Source organism: Amblyomma americanum, chromosome 9, assembly GCF_052857255.1.
Source record: "Amblyomma americanum isolate KBUSLIRL-KWMA chromosome 9, ASM5285725v1, whole genome shotgun sequence".
In the NCBI taxonomy this organism is placed as follows: Eukaryota; Metazoa; Arthropoda; class Arachnida; order Ixodida; family Ixodidae; genus Amblyomma; species Amblyomma americanum.
The window spans coordinates 37,444,844-37,470,035 of record NC_135505.1 but is presented as its reverse complement, the minus strand read 5'-3'; the positions used below and the strand labels follow the sequence as shown (position 1 = coordinate 37,470,035).

Genomic DNA, 25,192 nt, shown 5'->3' with positions numbered 1-25,192 from the left:
TACGAGAACAGCACGTTGCTCAAGATCAACACTATGGATGATATAGCCAAAATCAATTGAGCTAAGAATCCATCAGTACATTTTCGTTTGTTTGCTTCCAGATGGCTTCTCACCATCTCATTTTCTCCTTAGCCTTAAATGAGCTAGCCTGCAATACTGACCCGGGTTGCACCAAAGTTTTTCATTTGAATTGTCGTTCTGCAAATAACAAAAGTGAAGAAATAGCGTCATTAATTGAGTCTCTTGACTTTTCTTTTGATGTGATCATGCTCACGGAAACGTGGTACCACGATGAATCCAATTATCTAAACCTAAATGATTATAGTCAATTTTTTCTCAACAGATGTGGTCGCAGGGGCGGTGGTGTTTTGATACAGGCTCTGAATTCCCGCAATGTCGATGTAAATAGCAGTTTTACAGAATCGACGCCAGACTACGAGATTTTAACAGTAGAAAGCGGGAAATACATGTATAGTGTGCTGTATCGTCCACCCAATGGAAATTTTGATACATTGCTACGTGCCCTAGAAATTCTTTTTGACCATGTGTGATTGAATGAGATTACGTTATTTATCAGTGGTGATATTAATGTTGATATGATAACTGTTTCCGCGTCACAAGAAGAGCTCCTCACAATGCTCGACAGTTGCGGTTTTTGCAATGTTATTGATGTGCCAACGCGTATCACCTGTACGACTGCAACGTCAATTGACCTCATGATCACTAACATCGATAAAACAAACACGCATGCTGGAACAATTCTGTCCGACGTCAGCGACCACCTTCCTGTGTTTGTCTTCATTCCAGACCACTGTTCTTCTCCGATACCAGAAAGGACTGCGTCCTACTATAGAAGAATAGACAACAGCCCGCTTGAGCGTTTTTATATGGGCGTTAGTGAGATAACATGGAAGGATGTTGAATGTCTCCAGGAAGTTAACAAAGCATATGATACTCTGTTAACTAAACTAAAGGCAGTTTATGACAGGTGTTTCCCACTAGTATGTAGCCGTAAACGTAGAGCAAAAAAGCCATGGGTCACCGAAGAGCTACTGCGCAAAATAAAGCAAAAACAGAGGCTGTACGGGCAATTTCTGAAGTCTAGGGATCTCGCAAAACTGAAACAGTATAAAAAATTCCGCAACCTCCTCAACAAGGAGCTACGCAATGCAAAGCTTGCATACTTTACTAAAAAGATTTCTAGATCGCCCAGCGAAACTTTTAAACCGTGGGATCATCTGAATAAAATTTTGAATTTTAATACAAGGACTGCAATTGATGGTATCATAAGGTATGGTAAACTTATTAAGGGCGAAGAGCTTTCAAATGAACAAAAGTTTTTTTGTTAATTTCACAAAGGACCTTTGCGGTCCTTTTACTGGTGCCACAGGGTATGATTATCAAACGCCAAGTGTTCCTGAGTCCATGTTTTTTGAGCCTGTAACAGAGCACAAAATAATAACGGTATTCACAAACCTAAAAACTAGTAAAGCAGAGGACAAAGACGGCTTTCATATCAGGCCTTTTAAGTATGTGATTAACTTACTCGCACCGGTACTGGTAGGCATTTACAATCTTGCTCTTTCCACCGGAACTTTTCCAGACCAAATGAAAATCGCGAAGGTTGTGGCTATATATAAGGGTGGTGCGAAAACAGAACTGTCCAATTATAGACCTATTTCAGTTCTTCCTGTACTATCCAAGGGCCTAGAAAATATTATTTATACCAGAATAACCAAATTTTTAGGAAAACGCTCCTTGCTTTCTGACTTTCAATACGGATTCAGGCAAGAGAGGTCAACATAGATCGCGCTTAATAGACAAAAGGAACTGATCATAGATTCTTTTGAGGACCGAAAAATCGTTCTTGGAATTTATTTTGATTTTACAAAGGCGTTTGACTTAGTCCACCATCGTCTACTACTGCATAAGCTACTCCATTATGGAATCAGAGGAATAGGTTTATCCTTAATGGAATCCTACCTAGAAAACCGCATGCAAATGGTTGTAAATGACCGCACATCGTCAACATTAAAACCTATTTTTTCTGTAGACCCACAGGGCAGCATTTTAGGCCCCTTACTCTTCAATATCTATATTAATGATATATTTTACATGCCCTTACCTGTGACTTTAATAGCTTACGCCGATGATCTCACAATGCTTTTGCCCGGTGATAATGAAAGAAATCTATTACTGTATGGAAACCAATTTTTAGAATATTTGTGCGAATGGTCGAGAAAGAATTGCTTTAGAGTAAATGCTAAGAAAACTAATGCCATTATCTTCCGTCCAAAGAACAAGCCTATCTCAATGAGTTTTGACCTCATGCTGGGTGACGCTAGAATTGAAATTGTAGACACTATAAAATGCCTTGGTGTGGTGCTCACGGAAACCATGAGTTGGGACAAACATATAAATACTATCCGCAAAAAAATGAACCGAGTCAATGGTGCCCTGTGTCGACATAGATACACACTTCCAAAAAAGATAAAGATTCTTATATATAATGCATACTTACTTCCAATCATTACCTACTTTATAAGTGTCTGGGGTACCACAACGAAACATAACAAACACAAGATCTTAGTTGCACAGAAGCGTGCTGTCAGATTGATTGCAAATGTACCATGGCATTCCCATGCGTTTCCTTACTTTAAACAATATGGTATTTTGTCTGTTGATATATTGCACCCGTAATATTGTTATGTGCATTAAAAATGCAGTTAAAACAAACAATCAACTGTTCCTTGCAGCCTTTAATCTACATAAATACACACCAGTGTACAATACCCGATGTCTTTTACCTTGGCTTCTAACCTTTTGCCGTACTTTATACCGTAAACAGTCCTTATCCTATAACCTAGGAAATTACCTCAACAGATTGGCAGAGATATAATGTTTGTATAGAAGACATCTCAAAGAAACAGTTATTATCTTTCATGTGCATTTTCGAATCTATTGTGCATCAATGTAAATAGGTTTGGTGTATTATATTGTCTATTGTTCCTATTGTTTATGTGCATCTCTGTTGTGTACGCGGTCAGGGTTACACTATTGTTGTCCTTTTTCTTTGTTTGTTTTGATGGGGATATTCAGCTCAACATCAGCCTGATGTTCGCGAAACACACTGCTGTCGTTGTATTCATGGGGCACTTGGTGCTACTTCAAGCTGCATCATGCAGCTTTTTGCCCAGTGTCCCCTTTTTCCACTGTAATGTGTGTGGAGAAATAAATTTTCAATTCAATTCAATTCAATCTGCTCCAAACGTTGAGCGTGTTTTTCTTTTATTTTGTTAAGTCACAAGCGTTGCAAACTTTCAGTAACTACAGCGCTCTGGCTTTGAAGACACGGATAAAATTTTAGGCGACAACGGACACCCTTGCGTGACATGATTATAAGAGCACAACATGCTGAAAGTAGGTTTCAGTGCACTAATATTGCCTAAACATACAATTCGGTATAGATGACAAATTTGGGCTGGCGTAAACACCCAATCAGACAGATTATATAAAGCGCACTCCCTAGCTATCAAAGCATTGGTCGGATTTGCAATGTCCCATATATACGGCAGGCGCTATTGACTAACTCATGTTGAGTATTGATGACTTGTGTGCTTGCTTTTGCCGCCAAGCTGTTTTCTGCATATATGCCTGAGAAATGAAAACCTTTTTTGACAGGATACAAAAAGTTATGTCTGTTCTTTCTTAGCTGCGGCGGCAGCAATAATTTTTCTATATTGTTTAATTTCGCTCTATTTCTTTGCGCCCTTAACCAAAACTGAGTGTCCTCACAGTCTATATAACAAGCTTGTGGGTCAAGTATATGGTATGAAATAACATTTTTGAAAAGCAGAAATGCATTTTGCAAAGATAAAAGCGTAGCGCAAAGAAGATGATGGCTCAGAAGGGAAGACAGCGCTCGTCTTATTTGCTCCACCTTTTTTACCATTGAAATTTGAACCAGCAAGGCCAACGTCTATCCTTGTGAAAATGCATCTCGTTCGTATTACATTCTTTGCATACTTTTCATGCAGTGGCTGTTACTGTCGCCTTGAAACCATGAAAACTGATTAGATCCGAGGCCTTTGCAATGATCAAGTGAGGCCCGAGAAAAACACCTGTTTGTCATCCATTTTCCTATGCAGGTGCGGCTGATGATCTCTCATCAGAAGTTATCAAGTACATGGTTGATCAACTTAATCCACACTAGTGTAAGCTCGAAGCACCTTCTTCATTTCAAATTCAAGACACACTGCGTGTTTATCCTTTCAAGATTGAATTTTTAGTTACTTAGCACAAATCGACGTAAAGGCAATTGTTACCTGCATGGCATTACAATATTGCGTTTCACATCTTGCCATTCTCCTGGTGCACAGCAGTTAAAGCTGACTTTGAGGACGCCGCAAAAAAAAAAAAAAACAGGTACCAAGGAAAGCACAAGAAAACCACGAAACAGGCGCCGCCTTCGGACAGGGGCTTTAAGTTCGCGCCGGTCTCGTAGTTTTCATGTGCTTTCCTTGTAGCGCATATTTTTTGTGCTGTCCTCAGGATAAACTGTAGCTATGAAACAAGTAACCCAAACCAAACTGCTACTTGCGCACAACAAAACTCACCATAGACATATAATAGTTTCCCCAGTGTGCATCCACCACCCAAGCCACTGGCTAAACGCCGGACATTTCTTCGACTATTTATTTTATTGGGTGCGCTGAAAACAACTGTGCTGCTCATTGAGGGTAACTCTATGAGCAAACGGGTGCTTAGGCAGTACAAATCTAAAAACAATCTTGGTTCTGCCTCGACCTACAAGAGAAGCAACACGCTTTATTTGTGCAATATTGCCTCGTGTAGGTTGTAAACTACGCACCATCATGCTGTGACATCTAAAGTAGCCCTAAATGTCGACCGCATGCTCAGATCTACTGCCCCAACACTACGAGAGCTTTATACTCATTTTTATGGTTGCTTCCAGAGGTAAACATAAATATTTGACCGTGGAGTCAGCCTTACAGGGGCTTACAATCCTTACTTACCTGTCAAGCCTCGTTCTTCCAGTTTGTTTTTATCAAATCTCCGCTGTTCACTTTCCTCGTGGCCACTTTTGCCTGTATAATGAGGAAGTATATTTCTGAAAACTTGTTAACAGTTCTTGTGAAATATTGGAACATGTATGCCAGGTAGTGCCAACAATACAGTAAAATTTCCCACGTGAATGCGATCGAGGTCACAGCCCTTTAAGATCTTTATTTAGCAGTTAGCAGATTGTGTATTGTTTAAAACGCTATTTTTTAAATGTTTAGTTCATTGTAATGGCGTTGTTTTTTGAAAGAAAACCTTCCAGAAGGACCCCTTCTCAAACACATTTTTCCATTTGACATGCAAATACCCGGCCCGCCGTAAATGCTACCTTGGTTGCACCAAAAGGCGGCACCGTTAGCTGAATTACATCTAAGTTGAACTAGGTGAGTCGTTTGTTCCGCACGCGGATGTCGTTTATCAAATCTGCAGTGAAAAAAAAAGTTGGAGACTACGCCAGAATGTTGTGGAGAGTAGTAAATTATTGTATTCACTTAAGCTCCTCACTAACAAATTATGTCCATCGACTACAAAATATAACGGCCGCGTGGATTTGGCGACATCTGTGGTGAAAGTAAGTAAAGGCTTTGTGTATTTTTTAAGCGTTCCAGCAAGTGCATGCAATACAAGCAAGGACAAATAAGCAAAACTCAAACATACGAAAGCACACGGAGTAACATATCTGCTTCACGAACTGTTCAGCAATTCGACATGTTTTTGTAATAAACTTTAATTACTTAGCTCCACACAAAGGTTGTTTCTTTTGCTCTCTTAGTGTGTCGGCGCTTTATCTTGGGTCTGTGGTGCTATTCAGGCTTACTTAAAAAAGAATACAAGAAACCTTCTTCTCCAGCGCCAGAAAATTTTTACATACATTCTTGCTATGTACTTAACTCCGTTTCGAATAACTGCTTCCTAGATGTGTCGACTGCAATGATTCAGAAGTCCCCGGGAGTCATCCCGCCACAGACGCCGCCATTTTTATGACGTCTTAGTCCAAAACCAGTTGAGCTCTGAGGGGATTAAACGGGTTCAATACAACCACAAGGTTCCCAATTACGGCGGAGCCTTCCACTAAGACATTATTCCGGAAGCGTGAAACCCTCGGTGCGTTTAACTGCCTGTACCACAGGTCTCACCTTTTAGTTCACGTTGAAGCCTCAGATTGTGAACGTTTAAGAGAATTTCGTCGTTCACGGCATAAAAATGCGTGACAATTTAACGGTATACCGTGCAGTTTAATTGCGGCATTATAGTGTTTTCTTCGCTGATATCTGATTATTTGATTTATCTCTAAATGAAGGCGCTAAAACTCTGATGATGAGAATGAGATTTTATGGCTCAAGGGAAGCGTTTGTCACAATGAAGTCATGACGCAATGTGTTTTTTTTTCTGTGAGAAGCATTTTTCCCTCGGGTTACTCAGTGGCACTGCGTGTCCAAAAACTCGGTATCCTTCGCAAGCGAAGGAGATGCTGATGCCACTAAGCGACCGCAGCGGTGAGAGAGCGCTAAAAGCAGACAATACAATAATACAAATATTTTCTCCATAGCCGAAGGAAAAGCTCCTGTGTTCCGAAGAAATTACATTCACACTCAAAATCTCTGAAGTGGTACTTGTTTACGCTTTCAAGAGCCATCTTTTAAGCAAGGTTTATTAGATAACATTGCAGCTGCTACTATCTAGTGCGTAATAGCTTTTGATGTTTGGTCAAAAAATGCGAAGCGCTTTTGAAATTAGCAATAAAATCCCGCCTGATAGTTATAACCAAAAGCGCAATGTAAACAGAAAGAGATGACACTAAATAAGAATGCTTTTTGAGAGGATTGCATGTGCATCGCTTTACCACCATCGAGTTGTCATTCCTGAATGTATGCGCAATTAAGAAGCGGAAGGTACAGCTGATTGTGTATATGCGTGCACTGGGTTGCTGTACACTGGTTGAATAATGCCCGTGATGCGCACTCGCATGGATCATTTCTGCGAAGTTTGCGAGCTTTGCACTCTGTGCCTGTCAGTGCATGCTCGACAAAATAGTTGCAACGATATGAAAAACAACGTAGTCCCACTGCGCTTACATTGTCCTGCCAATAAAAACTAAAAAGGTTTAGGGTCTTCAGAATATCTATAATGATTACCGGTTACTGAGTAAGTATGACGTTTAGTCGAAGGTGTTTGGTAGGCGTATAGATTTTGCTGTACTTTTATTTTTTTAAATTTAGGGCAAATATAAAGGGCGATTTTCTTCTGCTATTTTGGACTAATCAAATGTTTTACCATTGTCGTCATTTTCAATTCCGGCTTCAATCCCGTCGTTCTCGAAGGAATTATCAACAGCAAGCTGGTCGTCTTCAAACTTGTGATTATGTTCGCTTTCAGTGTTAGCAACGAAGACAACTTCCCCTTCCTGAATAAGATATGAAAAGAGATTAGCAGAAATAGATTATGAAAAAGCCATATTCCCGATTTATTGTTACTTAAAACATGTGTTTTATATCTACAATTGTTTTCTGGTTGAAAGGTGGACATCCTAAAAAATTTTTTCTGAAAACAAGGCTTACATAAAAGATTTGGAACTGGGCCTAACGCTCCTTCTCGTTTATGTTGCTAAACCTATGAAGCAGCATGGGTCAAAACAATATTTTCTCCTTAGCACACACAGCCGTAATTCCCCGCAGTTAGCCGTTGTGTTTGCTTGTCTGATGCCTGCTCCATAGCAGGCTGCCCACCTCCCCACCATTTCTGGGTAATCTGCCGATGTCAGTATGCATAAATCTACACCTAGCAAGGTGTGGGTGACATGGAAGCTAAGTGTCGACCGTGGCAAGTGGCAGCTCAGTAATGATTGGTCGGGAGAGGTTATTTGGGCATAGGAATCAGGATCTTACAATCGCCACCCATGGCAGCACCTGCCAACGCAGGGCAGTGGCGCCTCACTGAAGTAATGCACCACTGCGCCAGAAATGGTATGAGTACTTCCGGTATCTATTAATGTAAGGTAGATAATGACCGCATCCGCATGTATGGGCATTAAACAATTATTGCTATTCGAACCACTCTACCGAAGTGAAACCCGAAATACTAGCGGCCCTAATTCGTCTTTGCCACAACTAAGGAAATCGGCAATAATTTTATTTGCCACCCATAGCCAGAAAAGGGTGGTTAGTTTGGGTATTCAGAGTGGCCATTTCTATTTATAGTTGTGTGCATACAAAGCTGCGCCTTACTAAAATGACCGACTTTTGGAATGGTGGTTGCTGGTGCCACTTTAAATGGCACACGAAGTCACACAAAATCCTACTTTCGCTGACTTGAAAGAAAATTCCTGACTTTTGGAATCAATTTGCTTGATTGCTAAAAGAGGAGAGCGAGCACACAGCATACTAGTCTGTTTTTTTTTCAACGGAGAATAAAGGCGCATGTGGACATTTTCTGAATGCATGCCTTATACAGCGCCAAACATGCAGGTATGCACTTGCACCAACCTTCAGGTTTCTAATGTGAGAAGTGCCTTGAATTACATATTGCCTAATGAGATTTGCCCATTGCCGCCATTTTTTATCTCATATTCTTCTGAAATTTATTATAATAGCCAGCTGGAAAGTTCCAAATAAAAAGCGAGGCAGGAGAAAGACCACGGCAACTCTCCATAAAATGCCTGAAAGGTTAGATCCTTTCTGAACGGCGATATAGATGAACTTGCTTAAGTGATCTAAAGAGGATCGTTATCCTCAACGTGAAGACCCACCAATTTCTGAACTAAAAAACACACTGATGGGTGAAGATTGTGAACCCCGAACGTTAGAATGTCCGCCCTGGCGTGATAGCACAGAATGTCACAGTAACAAGCTGTAAACATATCTGACCATCCAAAGACTGCAGGAACGAGATGTACTGAATATAGCCCACGCACCCATTTTCTGCTAGGCTAGCTTATCATCTGCCCTAACAAAATCTCCCCGAGGATAAATACAACTCCGCGGAAACACTTCTTCGAGCAGCGCTCACAACAGCAATTTGACGTCCTTCGTAAGCCTCTGCACATGTTCGCTGCCACGGCATTCATAACACAAATGCCAAACTCATACACAGTCATCATAACAATCCGACTCTCCGTCCACGCCAAGTCATACCGGATCGAAACGTTGACTCGGGAAAGTTTTCGCACCCGCAAAAGCCCTGCAAAGTGTTGTTTAGCGCTGTTGGGAGACGATCGCGAAAAAAAGATCCAGGTCGCACCAATTCCTCGTCACATGCACTCAGAGCATCACCAGTGGCGCTGAAAGGCCAGAGTTCAGGCACTACCAATCATTTTTAGGGGCGCCACACTAGAAGGTTACAGTCTTTGTAAAGACGCAGCTGAGTCGCCCTACCACCCATCTAAGACCATCTCAGTTCTTTACAAAAAACAATCATCTCTGTGCAGCGGGTCTCACCACACCACCAACAGGATGAAAGCAGAAGGGGCTATATCAGTAGTCATCATACACACCAAAAAATGCCGAAACACTGCGCACCTACCACTATCATTACTGACTCATCGGCAGCCTGCAGAGCATTCAAAATTGGCATAACAAAGCCCCACTACCCTTCTTTTTATATATTCTCCCCTCCAGAGCAGTTTCAAACAAATAACGAAAGGTGGCCACAGTTTTTTCCCTTGACGCGCCTATTTACATATCAGTGAATGCGTTCTAAGCATGATCAGTGTCTAAAACAGGAGAAGCAGAACTGTAGGACTACAAACTAATATGCATAAAACTAAAGTTACGTCGAACAATCTCAGAAAGCAACAGCAGTTTACGCTGGCTGCAACGCGCTGGAATTGGTAATGAAAAACACAACTTAGGAAAGGTAGTGACGACAGAACCAGACCACGAGCATGAAAAAAACTAGAAAATTAAGACTGCGGTGGTGTACATTTCGATGCTAATTTCAGATAGGTAATGGCAGTTAAGGATATAGCTCAATAGGTAAGTATACAAAAGCTCCTCGTTACTAGTATTCAGCTATGGGCAGAAACGAGGGGGCTAGGTAGGAGGGTTCAACCTAAATTGAGGACAACGCAGAGAGCTATGAAAAGGATTATGATAAGTGTTGCGCTGAGACAGCAAGACACCAGGGTGAATGGAGAATCAAGTGCCGGTTTGTCACATCCTAGTCGAAATCAAAAAGAAATGCGTTTGGACAGGGCACACAAACAAATCAGAGTCGAAAGAGCATTTTTTAAATCATAATATAAATAAATAACCGATGGCGGTTGAGGATAACAGACCGGATATTTAAAGACAATGCAAGCGTAGCCGAGGGTGGCAAAATGATAGGTGGCCGCAATGCATAAAGAAGCTTGCAGGGATAAGGTGCCGTGGCTGGCACAGGGCCGCTGTAATTGGAGAGATACGGGAGAGTGTTCTAACGGAGGTAGTCAGGCTGATGGTGATGAACACTGCGTTCATCTGATAGTCAGGGAACTCTCGAGCGGCGCACCGCTGAAAGAGCTGTGCAACCACGGCACAAGACCTCTAAAGTGCACCCAAAGATGTCGTTACAATCGTGAGAGGAGACGTTATGGTGCCCTTCCTCACCTGTGCTTTTCTTGAACCAATACTGTAGCATGGATCAACTGCAAACCAGCTGCTGCCCCTGTCTCTTCATCAAGCAATGCTTCCATAACACGCCCTACTTTTCTCTATACCCCTTGTCCCCCATTAAACGCACCACATATCAGGCAATATAGGAAGGTGCACACCTCCCAGGATACACCCTAATGCTCGAACACAGTCCTCTTCTCTGGGAGCCAGGCTATAAAGCTGCGACCTGTGGGACCATCGACAGTTGGTCTAAGAGGTATGCGGTATCTCGAACGCGCATAGAATCGTTGCCAAGAGGCTGAAAACCAAGCAGATAGGGGCATATGTTTGAACTACTATGTTTATTATCTTGCTGCGGCATGCTGCAGCGTTTACGGGGAGAGCCATTGTAGTTGTTCTGTAACGCCTTGGCTCACGACAAAGTTGTATCTGGGAGTCATTGCAGTTGATGATGTCACCGAAACATATGCACGCAATGCCCTTGTAGTGGCATAAAGTTTGGCGATTAGACGGCGATCTGTGCCGCGCACGACGCCGACAGCGACCCAAATCTGAGGCTGTAGCTAAGGGTAGCTAATGCTCCATGACGTTAGATATCGTTTAAAAATATTGCCTGAACAGCATCAGAAAAAATAAGGGGCTCTCTGGCAGCTATGAAAACTGCATCTCTTGACTCAGATGTGCCAGCCTGCTACAGCCATTTCCAAGGCTACGTATATAGAAAGAGCATTTTCTCTTCGAGGAGGAATTGGGAATGAATTATTAGTGTATGTCATTTTAAAGCAACTGTAAGAAGTCGCATCAGGCATCGTTTCATATCTTGAGCATTGCTTCTGGGGTTCACCGAAAAACAGCGCGCTTACACGGGACACGAGAAAGGAGACACGCACACACACAGCGCTGACTTACAACTGCAGGTTTTTATGGCATTGCTCACAATAAATACTCGAAAGGAATAAAACAAAAACAGTGTAATGAGAGGAAGAATTCCTTCTGTCACATCATGTCGTCATAGTTACTCAAGATATTGAATCTCTTTTCTTGTCAATGCCATCGATGGTGTGCTAACGCATGATGCGGCTTTCCTATGATGAAAGCTTCATACAGCTCGCGCTTGTGCTGGTGATTATATCGCCTCAAAATCTGGCTTCGTCCAAAGTTAGCTGTGCAGTGACAGCCAGACACGTGTTTTGCCAGCGTGCTGCCGTATCCCTTGCAGATGTTAGTGGCGTGCTCGGTAGCTTATGCAACGTCCACTTTGACCCACATAAGATGCACCGCATGACAGCGGGATTTCGTAAATTACCTCCGTGTCACAGGTGGTGAACATTTTTTCATGCTTCTTACTGCACCGCGCTGGTTCTGGGGCATCTTCGTTCACCAATCTGCAAGCAAATTTAGCTTTGTGGATGCAGTTAGAATCAGATCCATTCCAGCACGCCCTACTATCTTCTTCAACGAGTGGCTGGTCCCGTGTAGATACGGCATAACAGCCCTCTTCTCTTATTCATTCCGTGGCTTCTTCGGGTGGCCAGATTGGCGGAGATCTTTCAGGAGCTTGAATCCGATCCCTGAAATGAGGTCATCCGGGAAGCCCGCTTCGCGTAGACGTTTCAGCTGGGACTCTGTGCTAGCTTGCTGACGGTGATGGCACGATCTTTTGAGGGCATTCTTCAAGGCACCCAAGGCATATAATGCTCGTTTGACGAGCTTCGTATGCGAGGAAGAGTATGGCAAAAGGCTTTTCTTTGACCTCGGAGCATAGCACCAGCCCAGATGGTCCTCACTTGGAAAAAACCGCAGGTCAAGGTACTGAAGTTGGCCTTCATCAGGCAGTTCTTTTGTCAATTCAAATTCTCCTAAGTTTTCAAAACATACCTTGAAAAGTGCCTCCACGTCCTTGCCTGGGCCCTGATCAGACGTTTTGTAGATGATGAGGAAGTCGTCGACAAAACGAAAAACCCTTATTACGTTGGTGTTGAGCAACGCTTCTTTTAGCCGACGATCCGCCTTTGCAAGCAGAAGATCGCTGAGTAGAGGTGCGACACAGGAGCCGATGAACACGCCCTGCCTCTATACGAACAGTTCATTATTGAAGCTGATAAACGTCGACCTTCGGTAAAAGGCCAAACCTTCGAGGAACTTCTCTGTGCTGATTCCGCAGGCGTTCTGAAACTGTACGGTACCCATTGCTTCAATGTCTTCTCTAACCGCATCAAACAGAGAGGGGTGCGTAGTGAGTAGTAAAGATCATTTGCATCGATGGAAAAATCACTGACACCTTTCGGGCATGAGCCATGAAGGAAAGCAGAGGCTTCTTCAGGCTTCTTAACCTGGAACGGATCTTCCACGGCTAACAAAGACAGTGAGTCTTGTAGAAACTTGCCCATGGAGTGCTGCCAGGTGCCTTTTTCTGGCATGATCACCCTGAAAGGCCAGTTGTCCTTATGTGTCTTCACCGTGAAGAACGCACTTAGGCACAGTCCTTTGCTTTTTCTCACTGCTGTACCCAGCTTTGTCAGGTTGAAGGCATCACAAAGATGCTGGGCTTCTTTCTTCACAGCTTGCGGCTTGACCTTATTGAGCTTACGGAAGTTCTTCATAACGGCTTCACTTGCCTTCTCGCCAAAGGTTGACAGAGGCAATACTGCAAATGCTCCTTCTTTGTCCGCTACCAGAAGTCGAAGGTTCGCCTCTCGCAAGGACAATGCCGCCTCATCAAATCGTACCGATGTTCTCTTCTTTGGTGCCTTGTTTAACACATCGACGCCCTCATTGATGCATCTGCCCGCCTCTTCAGCGTGCGCTTTGACCGCACTCCTTCTAACAAAGGAGAGAAGCTCAACCTTGTCAAGCCGAGGTTCGATGCAGAACTTTGGTCCTAACTCAAGGACACGAGAAGCTTGAACCGGTACTTGCGTGTTGCCAAAGGCGTGAACTGTCTGCCGAGGACGGCCTTGGCTATCTTTCTTGGGAATCGAGCCTAGAACCTTCTTCCAAAAGAAGTCCGCCAACTGCGATGCATTTCGAAAGGCTTGTTGCAGGCGTTTCTCAGCTCCTCCCGGTGGGGCTTCGCGAAATCAGGCTAGTGGGTACCTTACCTCCTCCAGGGAAGCATGGCGACAGATTATGCCGTCGTCTTCGTTCCGAGGCCTGGCACCAATTGGAGTACTTCAAGGAGTGCCTAAGGCTAGCCTGCTTTCGCGAAGCCCCGCCGGGAGGAGCTGAGAAACGCCTGCAACAAGCCTTTCGAAATGCATCGCAGTTGGCGGACTTCTTTTGGAAGAAGGTTCTAGGCTCGATTCCCAAAAAAGATAGCCAAGGCCGTCCTCGGCAGTCAGTTCACGCCTTTGGCAACACGCAAGTATCGGTTCAAGCTTCTCGTGTCCTTGAGTTAGGACCAAAGTTCTGCATCGAACCTCGGCATGACAAGGTCGAGCTTCTCTCCTCTGTTAGAAGGAGTGCGGTCAAAGCGCATGCTGAAGAGGCGGGCAGATGCATCAGTGAGAGTGTCGATGTGTTAAAAAAGGCACCAAAGAAGAGAATATTGGTACGGTTTGATGAGGTGGCATTGTCCATGCGAGAGGCGAACCTTCGACTTCTGGTAGCGGACAAAGAAGGAGGATTTGCAGTTTTGCCTTCGTCGACTTTTGGCGAGAAGGCAAGTGAAGCCGTTATGAAGAAATTCCGTAAGCTCAATAAGGTCAAGCCGCAAGCTGTGAAGAAAGAAGCCCAGCATCTTTGTGATGCCTTCAACCTGACAAAGCTGGATACAGCAGTGAGAAAAAGCAAAGGACTGTGCCTAAGTGCGTTCTTCACGGTGAAGACACATAAGGACAACTGGCCTTTCAGGGTGATCATGTCGGAAAAAGGCACCTGGCAGCACTCCATGGGCAAGTTTCTACAAGACTCACTGTCTTGGTTAGCCGTGGAAGATCCGTTCCAGGTTAAGAAGCCTGAAGAAGCCTCTACTTTCCTTCATGGCTCATGCCCGAAAGGTGTGAGTGATTTTTCCATCGATGCAAATGATCTTTACTACTCACTACGCACCCCTCTCTGTTTGATGCGGTTAGAGAAGACATTGAAGCAATGGGTACCGTACAGTTTCAGAACGCCTGCGGAATCAGCACAGAGAAGTTCCTCGAAGCTTTGGCCTTTTACCTAAGGTCGACGTTTATCAGCTTCAATAATGAACTGTTCGTATAGAGGCAGGGCGTGTTCATCGGCTCCTGTGTCGCACCTCTACTCAGCGATCTTCTGCTTGCAAAGGCGGATCGTCGGCTAAAAGAAGCGTTGCTCAACACCAACGTAATAAGGGTTTTTCGTTTTGTCGACGACTTCCTCATCATCTACAAAACGTCTGATCAGGGCCCAGGCAAGGACGTGGAGGCACTTTTCAAGGTATGTTTTGAAAACTTAGGAGAATTTGAATTGACAAAAGAACTGCCTGATGAAGGCCAACTTCAGTACCTTGACCTGCGGTTTTTTCCAAGTGAGGACCATCTGGGCTGGTGCTATGCTCCGAGGTCAAAGAAAAGCCTTTTGCCATACTCTTCCTCGCATACGAAGCTCGTCAAACGAGCATTATATGCCTTGGGTGCCTTGAAGAATGCCCTCAAAAGATCGTGCCATCACCGTCAGCAAGCTAGCACAGAGTCCCAGCTGAAACGTCTACGCGAAGCGGGCTTCCCGGATGACCTCATTTCAGGGATCGGATTCAAGCTCCTGAAAGATCTCCGCCAATCTGGCCACCCGAAGAAGCCACGGAATGAATAAGAGAAGAGGGCTGTTATGCCGTATCTACACGGGACCAGCCACTCGTTGAAGAAGATAGTAGGGCGTGCTGGAATGGATCTGATTCTAACTGCATCCACAAAGCTAAATTTGCTTGCAGATTGGTGAACGAAGATGCCCCAGAACCAGCGCGGTGCAGTAAGAAGCATGAAAAAATGTTCACCACCTGTGACACGGAGGTAATTTACGAAATCCCGCTGTCATGCGGTGCATCTTATGTGGGTCAAAGTGAACGTTGCATAAACGACCGTTTACGAGAGCACGCCACTAACATCTGCACGGGATACGGCAGCACGCTGGCAAAACACCTGTCTGGCTGTCACTGCACACCTAACTTTGGACGAAGCCAGATTTTGAGGCGATATAATCACCAGCACAAGCGCGAGCTGTATGAAGCTTTCATCACAGGAAAGCCGCGTCATGCTTTAGCACACCATCGATGGAATTGGTTTTTTCCAAGTGAGGACCATCTGGGCTGGTGCTATGCTCCGAGGTCAAAGAAAAGCCTTTTGCCATACTCTTCCTCGCATACGAAGCTCGTCAAACGAGCATTATATGCCTTGGGTGCCTTGAAGAATGCCCTCAAAAGATCGTGCCATCACCGTCAGCAAGCTAGCACAGAGTCCCAGCTGAAACGTCTACGCGAAGCGGGCTTCCCGGATGACCTCATTTCAGGGATCGGATTCAAGCTCCTGAAAGATCTCCGCCAATCTGGCCACCCGAAGAAGCCACGGAATGAATAAGAGAAGAGGGCTGTTATGCCGTATCTACACGGGACCAGCCACTCGTTGAAGAAGATAGTAGGGCGTGCTGGAATGGATCTGATTCTCACTGCATCCACAAAGCTAAATTTGCTTGCAGATTGGTGAACGAAGATGCCCCAGAACCAGCGCGGTGCAGTAAGAAGCATGAAAAAATGTTCACCACCTGTGACACGGAGGTAATTTACGAAATCCCGCTGTCATGCGGTGCATCTTATGTGGGTCAAAGTGAACGTTGCATAAACGACCGTTTACGAGAGCACGCCACTAACATCTGCACGGGATACGGCAGCACGCTGGCAAAACACCTGTCTGGCTGTCACTGCACACCTAACTTTGGACGAAGCCAGATTTTGAGGCGATATAATCACCAGCACAAGCGCGAGCTGTATGAAGCTTTCATCACAGGAAAGCCGCGTCATGCTTTAGCACACCATCGATGGAATTGACAAGAAAAGAGATTCATTATCTTGAATAACTATGACGACATGATGCGACAGAAGGAATTCTTCCTCGCCTTCCATTGTTTTTGTTTTTTCCTTTCTAGTATTTATTGTGAGCAATGCAATAAAAACCTGCAGTTGTAAGTCAGCGCTGAGTGTGTGCGTGTCTCCTTTCTCGTGTCCCGTGTAAGCGCGCTGTTTTTCGTTGAGATCATGTACCAACTGGCCCGGCAAGTGCCCTTAATGATTCTGGGACACTAGCGTTAGCTTTGAAAAACATCAATTTACAAAAGCACAGAAGCTCTCTGTCGCGTTTTGGTTTCTTCGTGCATTCGTCTTGCACTAGGCGTAAAAGTTCAAATCTTGGATGCCCTAACCCTCCAGCACGTGTATTCTCGATCCCATAAAGTTATTCATTCTTAAATTATAAGTGCTTGGAATGCGAAGCTACAGCCAACTCTGAAAGGGCGTTTCCATAAATATATTATTTCAACACTATGAAAGTCAGGGCGATGACGCTATCTTCACATTTATCCTGCGCTGTAAAAACTTCGCGACATATGTCCTCACTTCGCCGGGATCACTATTACTATGGGCTCGTTTTGAGGTGGTTGCAAAAAAAAACGGCCAAAGGGATTTTCCATTGCTATTTGCTAATGCAGAAGTCATTCTAACATAGATAACTCTAAACAGCAAAGCAAATATATTCTTGTACGCGAAGCCAAAAAAGATGCGCCAGCCAGAATTTGCAGGGCATAAAAGTTCTTTCTGCTGTCGCGACGTAAGATTGCCGTATCTTAGAGCCCTGTGTCCAAAAAAAGAGACAGGCACGCGGATAGGCCGCACTGAGATGTTTTTAGCGAGACAAATTCACGGGCAGTAAAGCCGTGCAGCATGCGTCAAAGAAAATACTCGGGCCAGCTACTAAATGAGATCTGAAGTTAGCAGCGCACAAGAGGATATAAGTAGAAGAAAGCATATATATATAAAGACACAAGCGTTCAGAACTGCTGAGAAAAACATTATTCGAGCAATCGCAATAGAAATGAAAGGAAATCCACGCACTTCAAACCAAGCCTTAATAACGTAGAGATAGTTTATAGGATTCTCAGCCACCTGTTATCTGTCCCGGCTTAGGAAACGAGTCCAGAGACAGGCTGTTTTTCTCCACCGTATTCTAGGGGCTCCGCGTAATTAGCTCTTGCGCTGATGTTTCAAGCTTCAGCGCGATTTTCTTGCCTATTTTGATATCGTTGTCACGCTGTCCGTGACGATTATCAGGCAATGCTCTTTCTGCTCTATATGCCATGACCCACAAGGAATAAGAAAATAGTTCTACCGAATGCAAGAAAGAAGCACTGTTCTGACTTTTACTATGCTGCAGGCCATTCCACATAGGGTATGCAGGCCGATTCCTCAATGACCGCCTAGGAGAGCCTAACAATAATATGAAAGGGTCTCTGAGGCTCCCAATCCGGATCTGGAGGAAAATGCACTGCAGCCTTTAATTGCCTAGTGATGCTAACAGCTTCAGCACGCGTGTTAAATATATGAAACCTATCAAATGCATGGCAGATCAGTGAGCTGCGCCCTTACTACTTCTATTGCCATGGAAACGAAATCAACCAACACAAAACAAGGAAAAAATACCGCAAAAAAAGTGAAAGTATATGTCTAAAATCCAGGCACCCAACTATCAGTTGGGCACCTCCCGGAAAATTTTGTGACTACGTGCTTGTTAAAATGACCGAGGAAACGAAGAATGCTTTGATTTTTAAATTTATCAATGCAATGGTCATTGTTTGTGTATTTATTAGCAATAAGAGAGAGAGAAGCCTTTTAATAAAAAAACAAAATTTAGCCATGTTTAAAAAATGGAAAAAAAAGCAAAATAAAAAGAGACAAGACAAAATGCGCCCATTAAATGCGTACTAAAGTGCATCGGCGAGCAGTATTGTTATATAGAAATGATGAAGTGCATAGTCCGACAAATGGGCTGACAAAGTTGGCTGCATGACGAATTGTCAGGTTAACGTGCAAGGGGAAATGAAATGTGGTTGTCAGCGTCTCAAGTGTCCTTTAAATATGCAAATAAAAAGTTCATTGCAAGTCTCTGTTACCTAGGGCAGGCTAAGGGACCTAAAACACTGTCCATTGTTAAAGGCTCTGGGGCGAGCTTCTCTATGAAATGTTCAGAGTACGCACGCTCGTCAGCATACCGAGGGTACTCAAGTAGGATATGTTCCATAGTTTCGATCCAGCCGCAGTTGTCCTAAAGCGGACTGTTCATTTGACCGAGACGATATCGCGAGCTGTTTGCAACTGAAGCGTTCAAGCGAAGTCTATTATAAATTGTTTGCAGATGCCGAGGAAGTCTGGGCGGGAGTCTGGATCTTTGATGTCGGTCGACTAAGTATAGATATTTGTAGTAATGTGTCGGTAAGCTCCAGAGCCGATACGTGTCGTCTGAAGCAAAGTCTTAGTCATTTTTGACGCATCAGATTTCGTGAAGAAGGTCCGAATGCATATCCGATGTTGGTGTCTTTACGAGCAGCTTCATCTGCTTTTTTAGTGGCCAGAATGGCACAGTTTGCTGTTATCCCCTGGAATTTTATCCAGTATCCTGCGACAATAGCCAAATGGTGTAGATACCCGATTTCATGTAAAATAGGCTGATGATTATTGCTCTTGAGCAGGCTTGAAAGCTTCTGAAGGGATGGTTTGGAGTCGGAAAATATAAGCCATCTGGCGGGGGTTCGGCGTAGAATATAGGAAAGAGCTTCTTTAATGCCGTGAATCTCTGCTGTCTTATTGGAAGTCTTCCGTTGCAGACGGCAAGGACATGGCTTGATGAAGGCTCATAAAGGCCACTGGGAAAGGTTTCTTTAGTTGTTTAACTGTCAGTGAATATATCGGTGTGGTGCGTGCATTTTTCGGCTAAGTAGGCTAGAGTAGCTTGCAGAAGCGCTGCCGGTGGCATGCGGCCCTTTGCATCCGCACCTGGAATAAACTTCTTCACCTTTACAGTGGACAGTGTCCAGGGGGGGGGGGTAAGCACAGAGGCAGTAGTTTCTGTGGCTGATTAATTAGTGAGGAAGGGCAGGAGGTGCACAGCTTGGCCAAAGCCATATAGTTGCAATGAGTTAGGTCGACACGGTGTAGGAAGTGCTTCTTCCTTTGCACGACAAGGTGGAGGCGGATGCTCATAGTTTTCTGGGAGGCATTCACATCTAGCGGGAAAGAGCCTGCTTCTGCTACTGTTCCTGGTGCAGAAGAACTCATTGGGAGGTCAAGGTATATCCGCAGGGAGTTGTTCCTGCAGCGTGAAGAATCTTCTTGCTTGTTGGAGATAATCTTTGAATCATCAGTAGACAATAAAATAAGGTTTCTTCAACATTTTTTAAAGTAGAGGCTTTGAACGGCAGTTGCTGCCCAAGCGTGTTCCCGTTATGAACATGAAAACTTGCGGCGCTGCACTGATACTCTTGCGAAGGCTTTTCATCTGACGTGACCACGACAGATTGCTGGGATCGTATGTAAGGTACTGGACATCGAATTAGGAGAAGCGGATATTGAGTCATCGTTTTTCTTTTAAAATTCATGGCAACAATTTTTTCTGGCTAGAGACGAAGACCTCGCCTGGCCAGGTACATAGAGGTGTGCAGTAACGCTCTCTGAAGGCGTTGCTGGATAATAGAGCGCCGAAGTGACGTTTTACAGATGCAGATGCCATCTGCATAAATCGTTATGCGCACTCCTAGCAGAAGGTTTATTGTTATGTGTATAAGGCTAATATTGAACAGAAGAGGGCTGAGCACCGCTCAGTGAGGTACGCCCCTCTCCACTGCGTGAGAGTGTAGGGCCATCTGGAGTGCCCATGAAAATTTGTCGTTCTTTCAGATAGCGTCCAATGCACTTGTCCCGCTTTCCTCCGAGGCCAAGACTTGCCAAGGCAGCGAGAATCGCATGGTGAAAAGCAGAGTCAGAAACGGCCTTGGTGTCAAGAAAAACGGATATTGGGATGTACCGAGCGTAAAGGTATTCCAAGCGATGAGACAAGGGCGACGACGTTATAAGTCGCAAAATTATTTTGACGAAACCCGTTCATTTCTTTGGGGTACTCGTTTTGGCTTTTTCAAGAAACCAAGTGATCCATTGGTTGATCAATCGCTTCACAGGCGTACCTACGCCGCACAGTTGGACGATAGGCCGGAAGGATTCGTAGCTTGTTGGCCGCTCAAAATGTTTCAAAACAGGCACAATTTTCGCCAGCTTTCGTTCTGTGGGAACCTCACCAGTCATTCAAGAAGAACTGCAATATTCCAGGAGTTGAATACGGTGTGAGGTAGCTTTGGGACTGTGTCGTAGGTCACTTCATCATGACCAGGAGACGTATGTCTGCTTGATTGCGCGATAACTGTGGATAGCCCTTGAGTTGTGAAAGGCAGGTGCAACGTATGTACTGCCACCTCTGGGATGTCTGCTTGACCATCTGCGGAGAGTGTTGAAGGCCCTGACTCCAATGAGAGTACTCTGCAGTATTCTTCTGAGCATTCGTTTAGAGATTTTTTTTTTTTGCAGAGAGAGTGCAGCGAAGAGGTGAAGCTGTCGGAGTGGAGCACGCACACCTCTACCGATCCGCCAAATTTTGGTTACTGGTTAGCGCACATGCAGCACAGAAAAAAAGTGACGCGATCTTAGCCGACGGTGTTTATCCAGATAGGGTCGAATGTAACGCTGTGCCCGTTGACAAGAACGAAGGCCTTCAATGTTTTTTTATGCGCAAAGCTTTCCTTTCAACTCGCCTGCGAATAGCGCACAGCCTTTGATATACGTCATCATTTGAAGGCTGTCTATCATTTCGAACCGTAATTATTGCACTCTATTGGAGGCAATGAGCCTCTGTCAACACCAATTTTTCATTCCAGGTTGCGGGCGTAATTCTTCTTGCAGCGTCCTTGTAGGCTTCCCAGTCTGTAGATTTTATAAGTATTTTCTTTAGCGCCGTCTGCGTGCGGACAGCAGATATGAGGACTGGGTAATGGTCACTTCCACGCATTTCCAAATCGGTAGACGAAGCAAAGTTGTGAGCAAACGAACTTGTTAAAAAGGTCACGCATATGCTGCCTGCAGTCGTCGCGCCTCAGAGGTAGTTTATGCTGCCATCATTTAGTGCCCTATTGAGTTTGTTAAAACAAGTTTAATGGCAATGCAATAAGAAGCTTTCAAGTACTAGTCAGCGCTTGCATTTTTGTTTTTTTTTCTCGCCTTACGCAATTGAATTTGAATGATATTCTAGTATATGTACTTGCAACCATCCCAAATATAAATGCACGGCTTCGAAATATAGTTTCGGCAAATTTTGGTATTCACATCTACACTATGAAGTCGAATGCCACTTTTAAGTTCGTCGTTTTATATATGCAAATTGTCAGGGTAATGGGTGATGTGACGAGACAATTAAACACCAAGAGGAGGTCCTGCACAGAAAACTATATCGCGGCTCCAGTAAGACACATTTGTACACTCAGTTCCGCGTGGTAGTTGTAGTTGCTTTACAAATAATAATGGTTAGAAAAATAGTGCAGGCCTCGTAACTGCCTCGGAGAACGATGTCACCTCGTTACAATTACGAACAGCGGCAAAATCAACTCAACTTTAAATTTTCTAGCCGTTTAACTTCTATTCTCTGTACTATGCGAAATACTTCACTTAATACTACTCACCTCTTCATCCCCACTTCTCACCATATGATCATCACTTCCGCAACCTTAAAATGAAAGATAGACATAAACCACGTTTTTAATGGGTCCTCATTCTTTGTACGTTTAATATTAAAATAGTCGTTCTTCGTCGATGCTCATTTCTTGTCCTATGACTGCACAGAAGAAGCGTTAAAAATGAAATCTCATATAAGTAACGGTCAGTTAGGACTCATCTTTTAAAAAACTTAAGCATCGTTATCGATAAGAGCAAGGCCAGTGGGCGCAACCTGGTACGCGTAGTAAACCGATTTATGGCCGCAGTATATACTTAATAGTCTCTAGATCCCTAAGCTAGCGTTCAGCTAACAACCACTGCTTTGGACTAGAGGACGGTTCCTCCTCTGTATTCGATGTGCCGTGTTTATTTTTGCCGACCTTTTTTTTATAGCGTTTAGCCGATATCTAAGCAAACAAGTCACAATACCTTTTACATCCACAATCGCGCCTTTGAAAGTGAACAGTACTAAGATAGCAGAATTAAAGTGTAAGCCAGCCTTTCTCGTTACTTAAGTCCACAAGTTGAGACGTGCTCTAAATTGCCCGATGAATTAAAAGATTTAAACGCATTGTGGGTAAAAGAATCATGCTGACTACTTCAAATATAGACTTGGGCCATCTCTTTATGCAGCGTTCGCTAAAATTCTTGGCTGAATGTGCATCTGTAGAAAGCTATTCTGGTAATCACATTGGCAAAAAAGAAAGTTTCACAACCATGGGGAACATTTAAAGCTTGGTATCATTACTGTTGCATAAGCAAAACTCTCACTCACTTGCTGGAGCCGAGGCTCAATAATTCGTTTAGAATACCATTTGAGAAGCACGGAAGACAAAACACAGCCCATTAGGAAAATATTTTTTGAAGACATCAATGCGGGTAGGGTTTCTAAGTACATAGAAAGGCATTCGCGAGTTCAAACAATGATGTTTATTTTTTCTTAATATTGCATGCGCTTCTATGGAAGAGTTCGTTCCCGGGAAAACCATCGGGCGTATATTTTATTATAGACAGATTTCGCGTATTTTAAGAGAATTCAGAAATATATTTTTTGAGATTCACGTCAGCCGGGGCTGAGTCAGTGCATGGCTAATGCTTTCATTATTCCTTATGTTAAATTTGAGGCAGCATTGACCTTGGGCGCGTTGTGTTTAATGTTTCTCAGAGATTTTGAGTAGTCGACGTTCACCTATATATTCATCTTTACAACCACGCCATATTACTCTGCAGACAGTATTTCCTACCCTGGCTGGGACAATCTCTATAATGATAAAGCAAGAAATTCTAAAATACAGTATAAAGTACAAGTTCACATTAGGTCACTGACAATACGCCGTCAGCAATACTCTGGAGCAAAATTTAAGTAATAGCTGTGCTCTAGGCTGGTAGGCCGATTCTTTGGCTCCATAGCGGAATTGTTATGCTCATCATTTGGCACCATTTCATATACGGCATACAAGAATCGGGATATGACGCCGTCAGGTAGAGATATCCTTGCAATAAAAAAGAAGCAACTCCGCCATATTTACTCCCTGCTTTTATGCTCTGTCCCGTTATTATTAAGTACTGGTTGGGGAGATTTACCGCAGTTTTTCGATAGTGCTAATTATTAGGAGAATGGTAAGACAAGTTTATGCCGGCCTTGTTGGCATTGTCTGCACACCACGATCACGTAACCACAAACGATCTGGACGCAGTGCGCTCACGCACACAACGAATGTTTGGTTTGGTTTATGGGGGTTTAACGTCTCAAAGCGACTCAGGCTATGAGAGACGCCGTAGTGCAGGGCTCCGGGAATTTCGACACACCTGGGGTTCTTTAACGTGCACTGACATCGCACAGTACACGGGCCTCTAGAATTTCGCCTCCATCGAACTTCCACCGCCGCGGCCGGGATCGAACCCGCGTCTTTCGGGCCGGCAGCCGAGCGCCGTAACCACTCAGCCACCGCGGCGGCTGCACACAACGAATGTGTCTTGGGAAGTGAATGACACTGAAGAACAGAGGGCGCTATCCAAGCCGCCTCAAAAACTGCTGTGGCAATGAGAGCAGAAGGTTGACCTTTGCTGTACCGCCTGTATTTTACCCGAATCAGTCACTTCAAGAGCGCCGTCGTGAACGCGTTCCTGACCGTATGCAGGCTGGTCCTAGGGCACATTCTTGTGGAGCAGATTCAAAGCGTCACTGACAGATCGAAGGGTTTTTAAATGCAATTCCTTATAACCCGCAGGAAGCAACACCAGGGTAAACGCATTGAGGTACCGTCTAGTAAGACGCTGCCAGGCGTATAAGGCAAACAACCCATCAGGGCGCCCCTGTGGTGTTACTGCGCGGATTCAGTGATAACTCGTTTTTTAGGCCGTGCTTCGTTCCTGACACGTTGTAGCTTTACAATGACCTTCTACCACAACTCGAGAAACGCCGTTCATATGCAGTTCCCTTAACTCTACATGAACCCAAAAGCAAAGGAGACCATGCTCATGGCAGTAGCAGGTTGGAGCGTCGATTCAACTTAAGCTCGCGTAGATTTGGTGTGCCCTCTATTACAGGATTTCAGAGATGGTGGAAGTGTAACTGCTAGCTCTAAGCTGAAGCGAAAAGCTCGCGCTGAAAATAGCACAATCTTTAATGGTCGTCGGATACTCGGTTCTTCTCTTCTTATGACTGGTTCTTTGTTACGAAGACTCTAATTTTTCTTCCAGCCCCGTTTCGTGTCGAGCTGAATGCTACATTCTGGTAAAGTACAGAAATATGAGCAAAATT

At 44.2% G+C, this 25,192-nt stretch overlaps 1 protein-coding gene across 1 annotated transcript in view; it reads right to left on the bottom strand.

The window, feature by feature from the left end:
• The window catches only part of LOC144104548 (uncharacterized), a 116,123-nt gene extending 93,691 nt beyond the window's left edge, over window positions 1–22,432 (bottom strand). The window contains exons 1-3 of the mRNA XM_077637635.1: window positions 22,395–22,432; window positions 7,357–7,486; window positions 5,037–5,108 (exon numbers count right to left, since the gene is read on the bottom strand). Coding sequence (XP_077493761.1) covers window positions 5,037–5,108; window positions 7,357–7,486; window positions 22,395–22,418 — 226 coding nt within the window. The 5' untranslated portion in view covers window positions 22,419–22,432. The remainder of the gene's footprint in view (window positions 1–5,036; window positions 5,109–7,356; window positions 7,487–22,394) is intronic.
• Window positions 22,433–25,192: the final 2,760 nt, after the last annotated feature.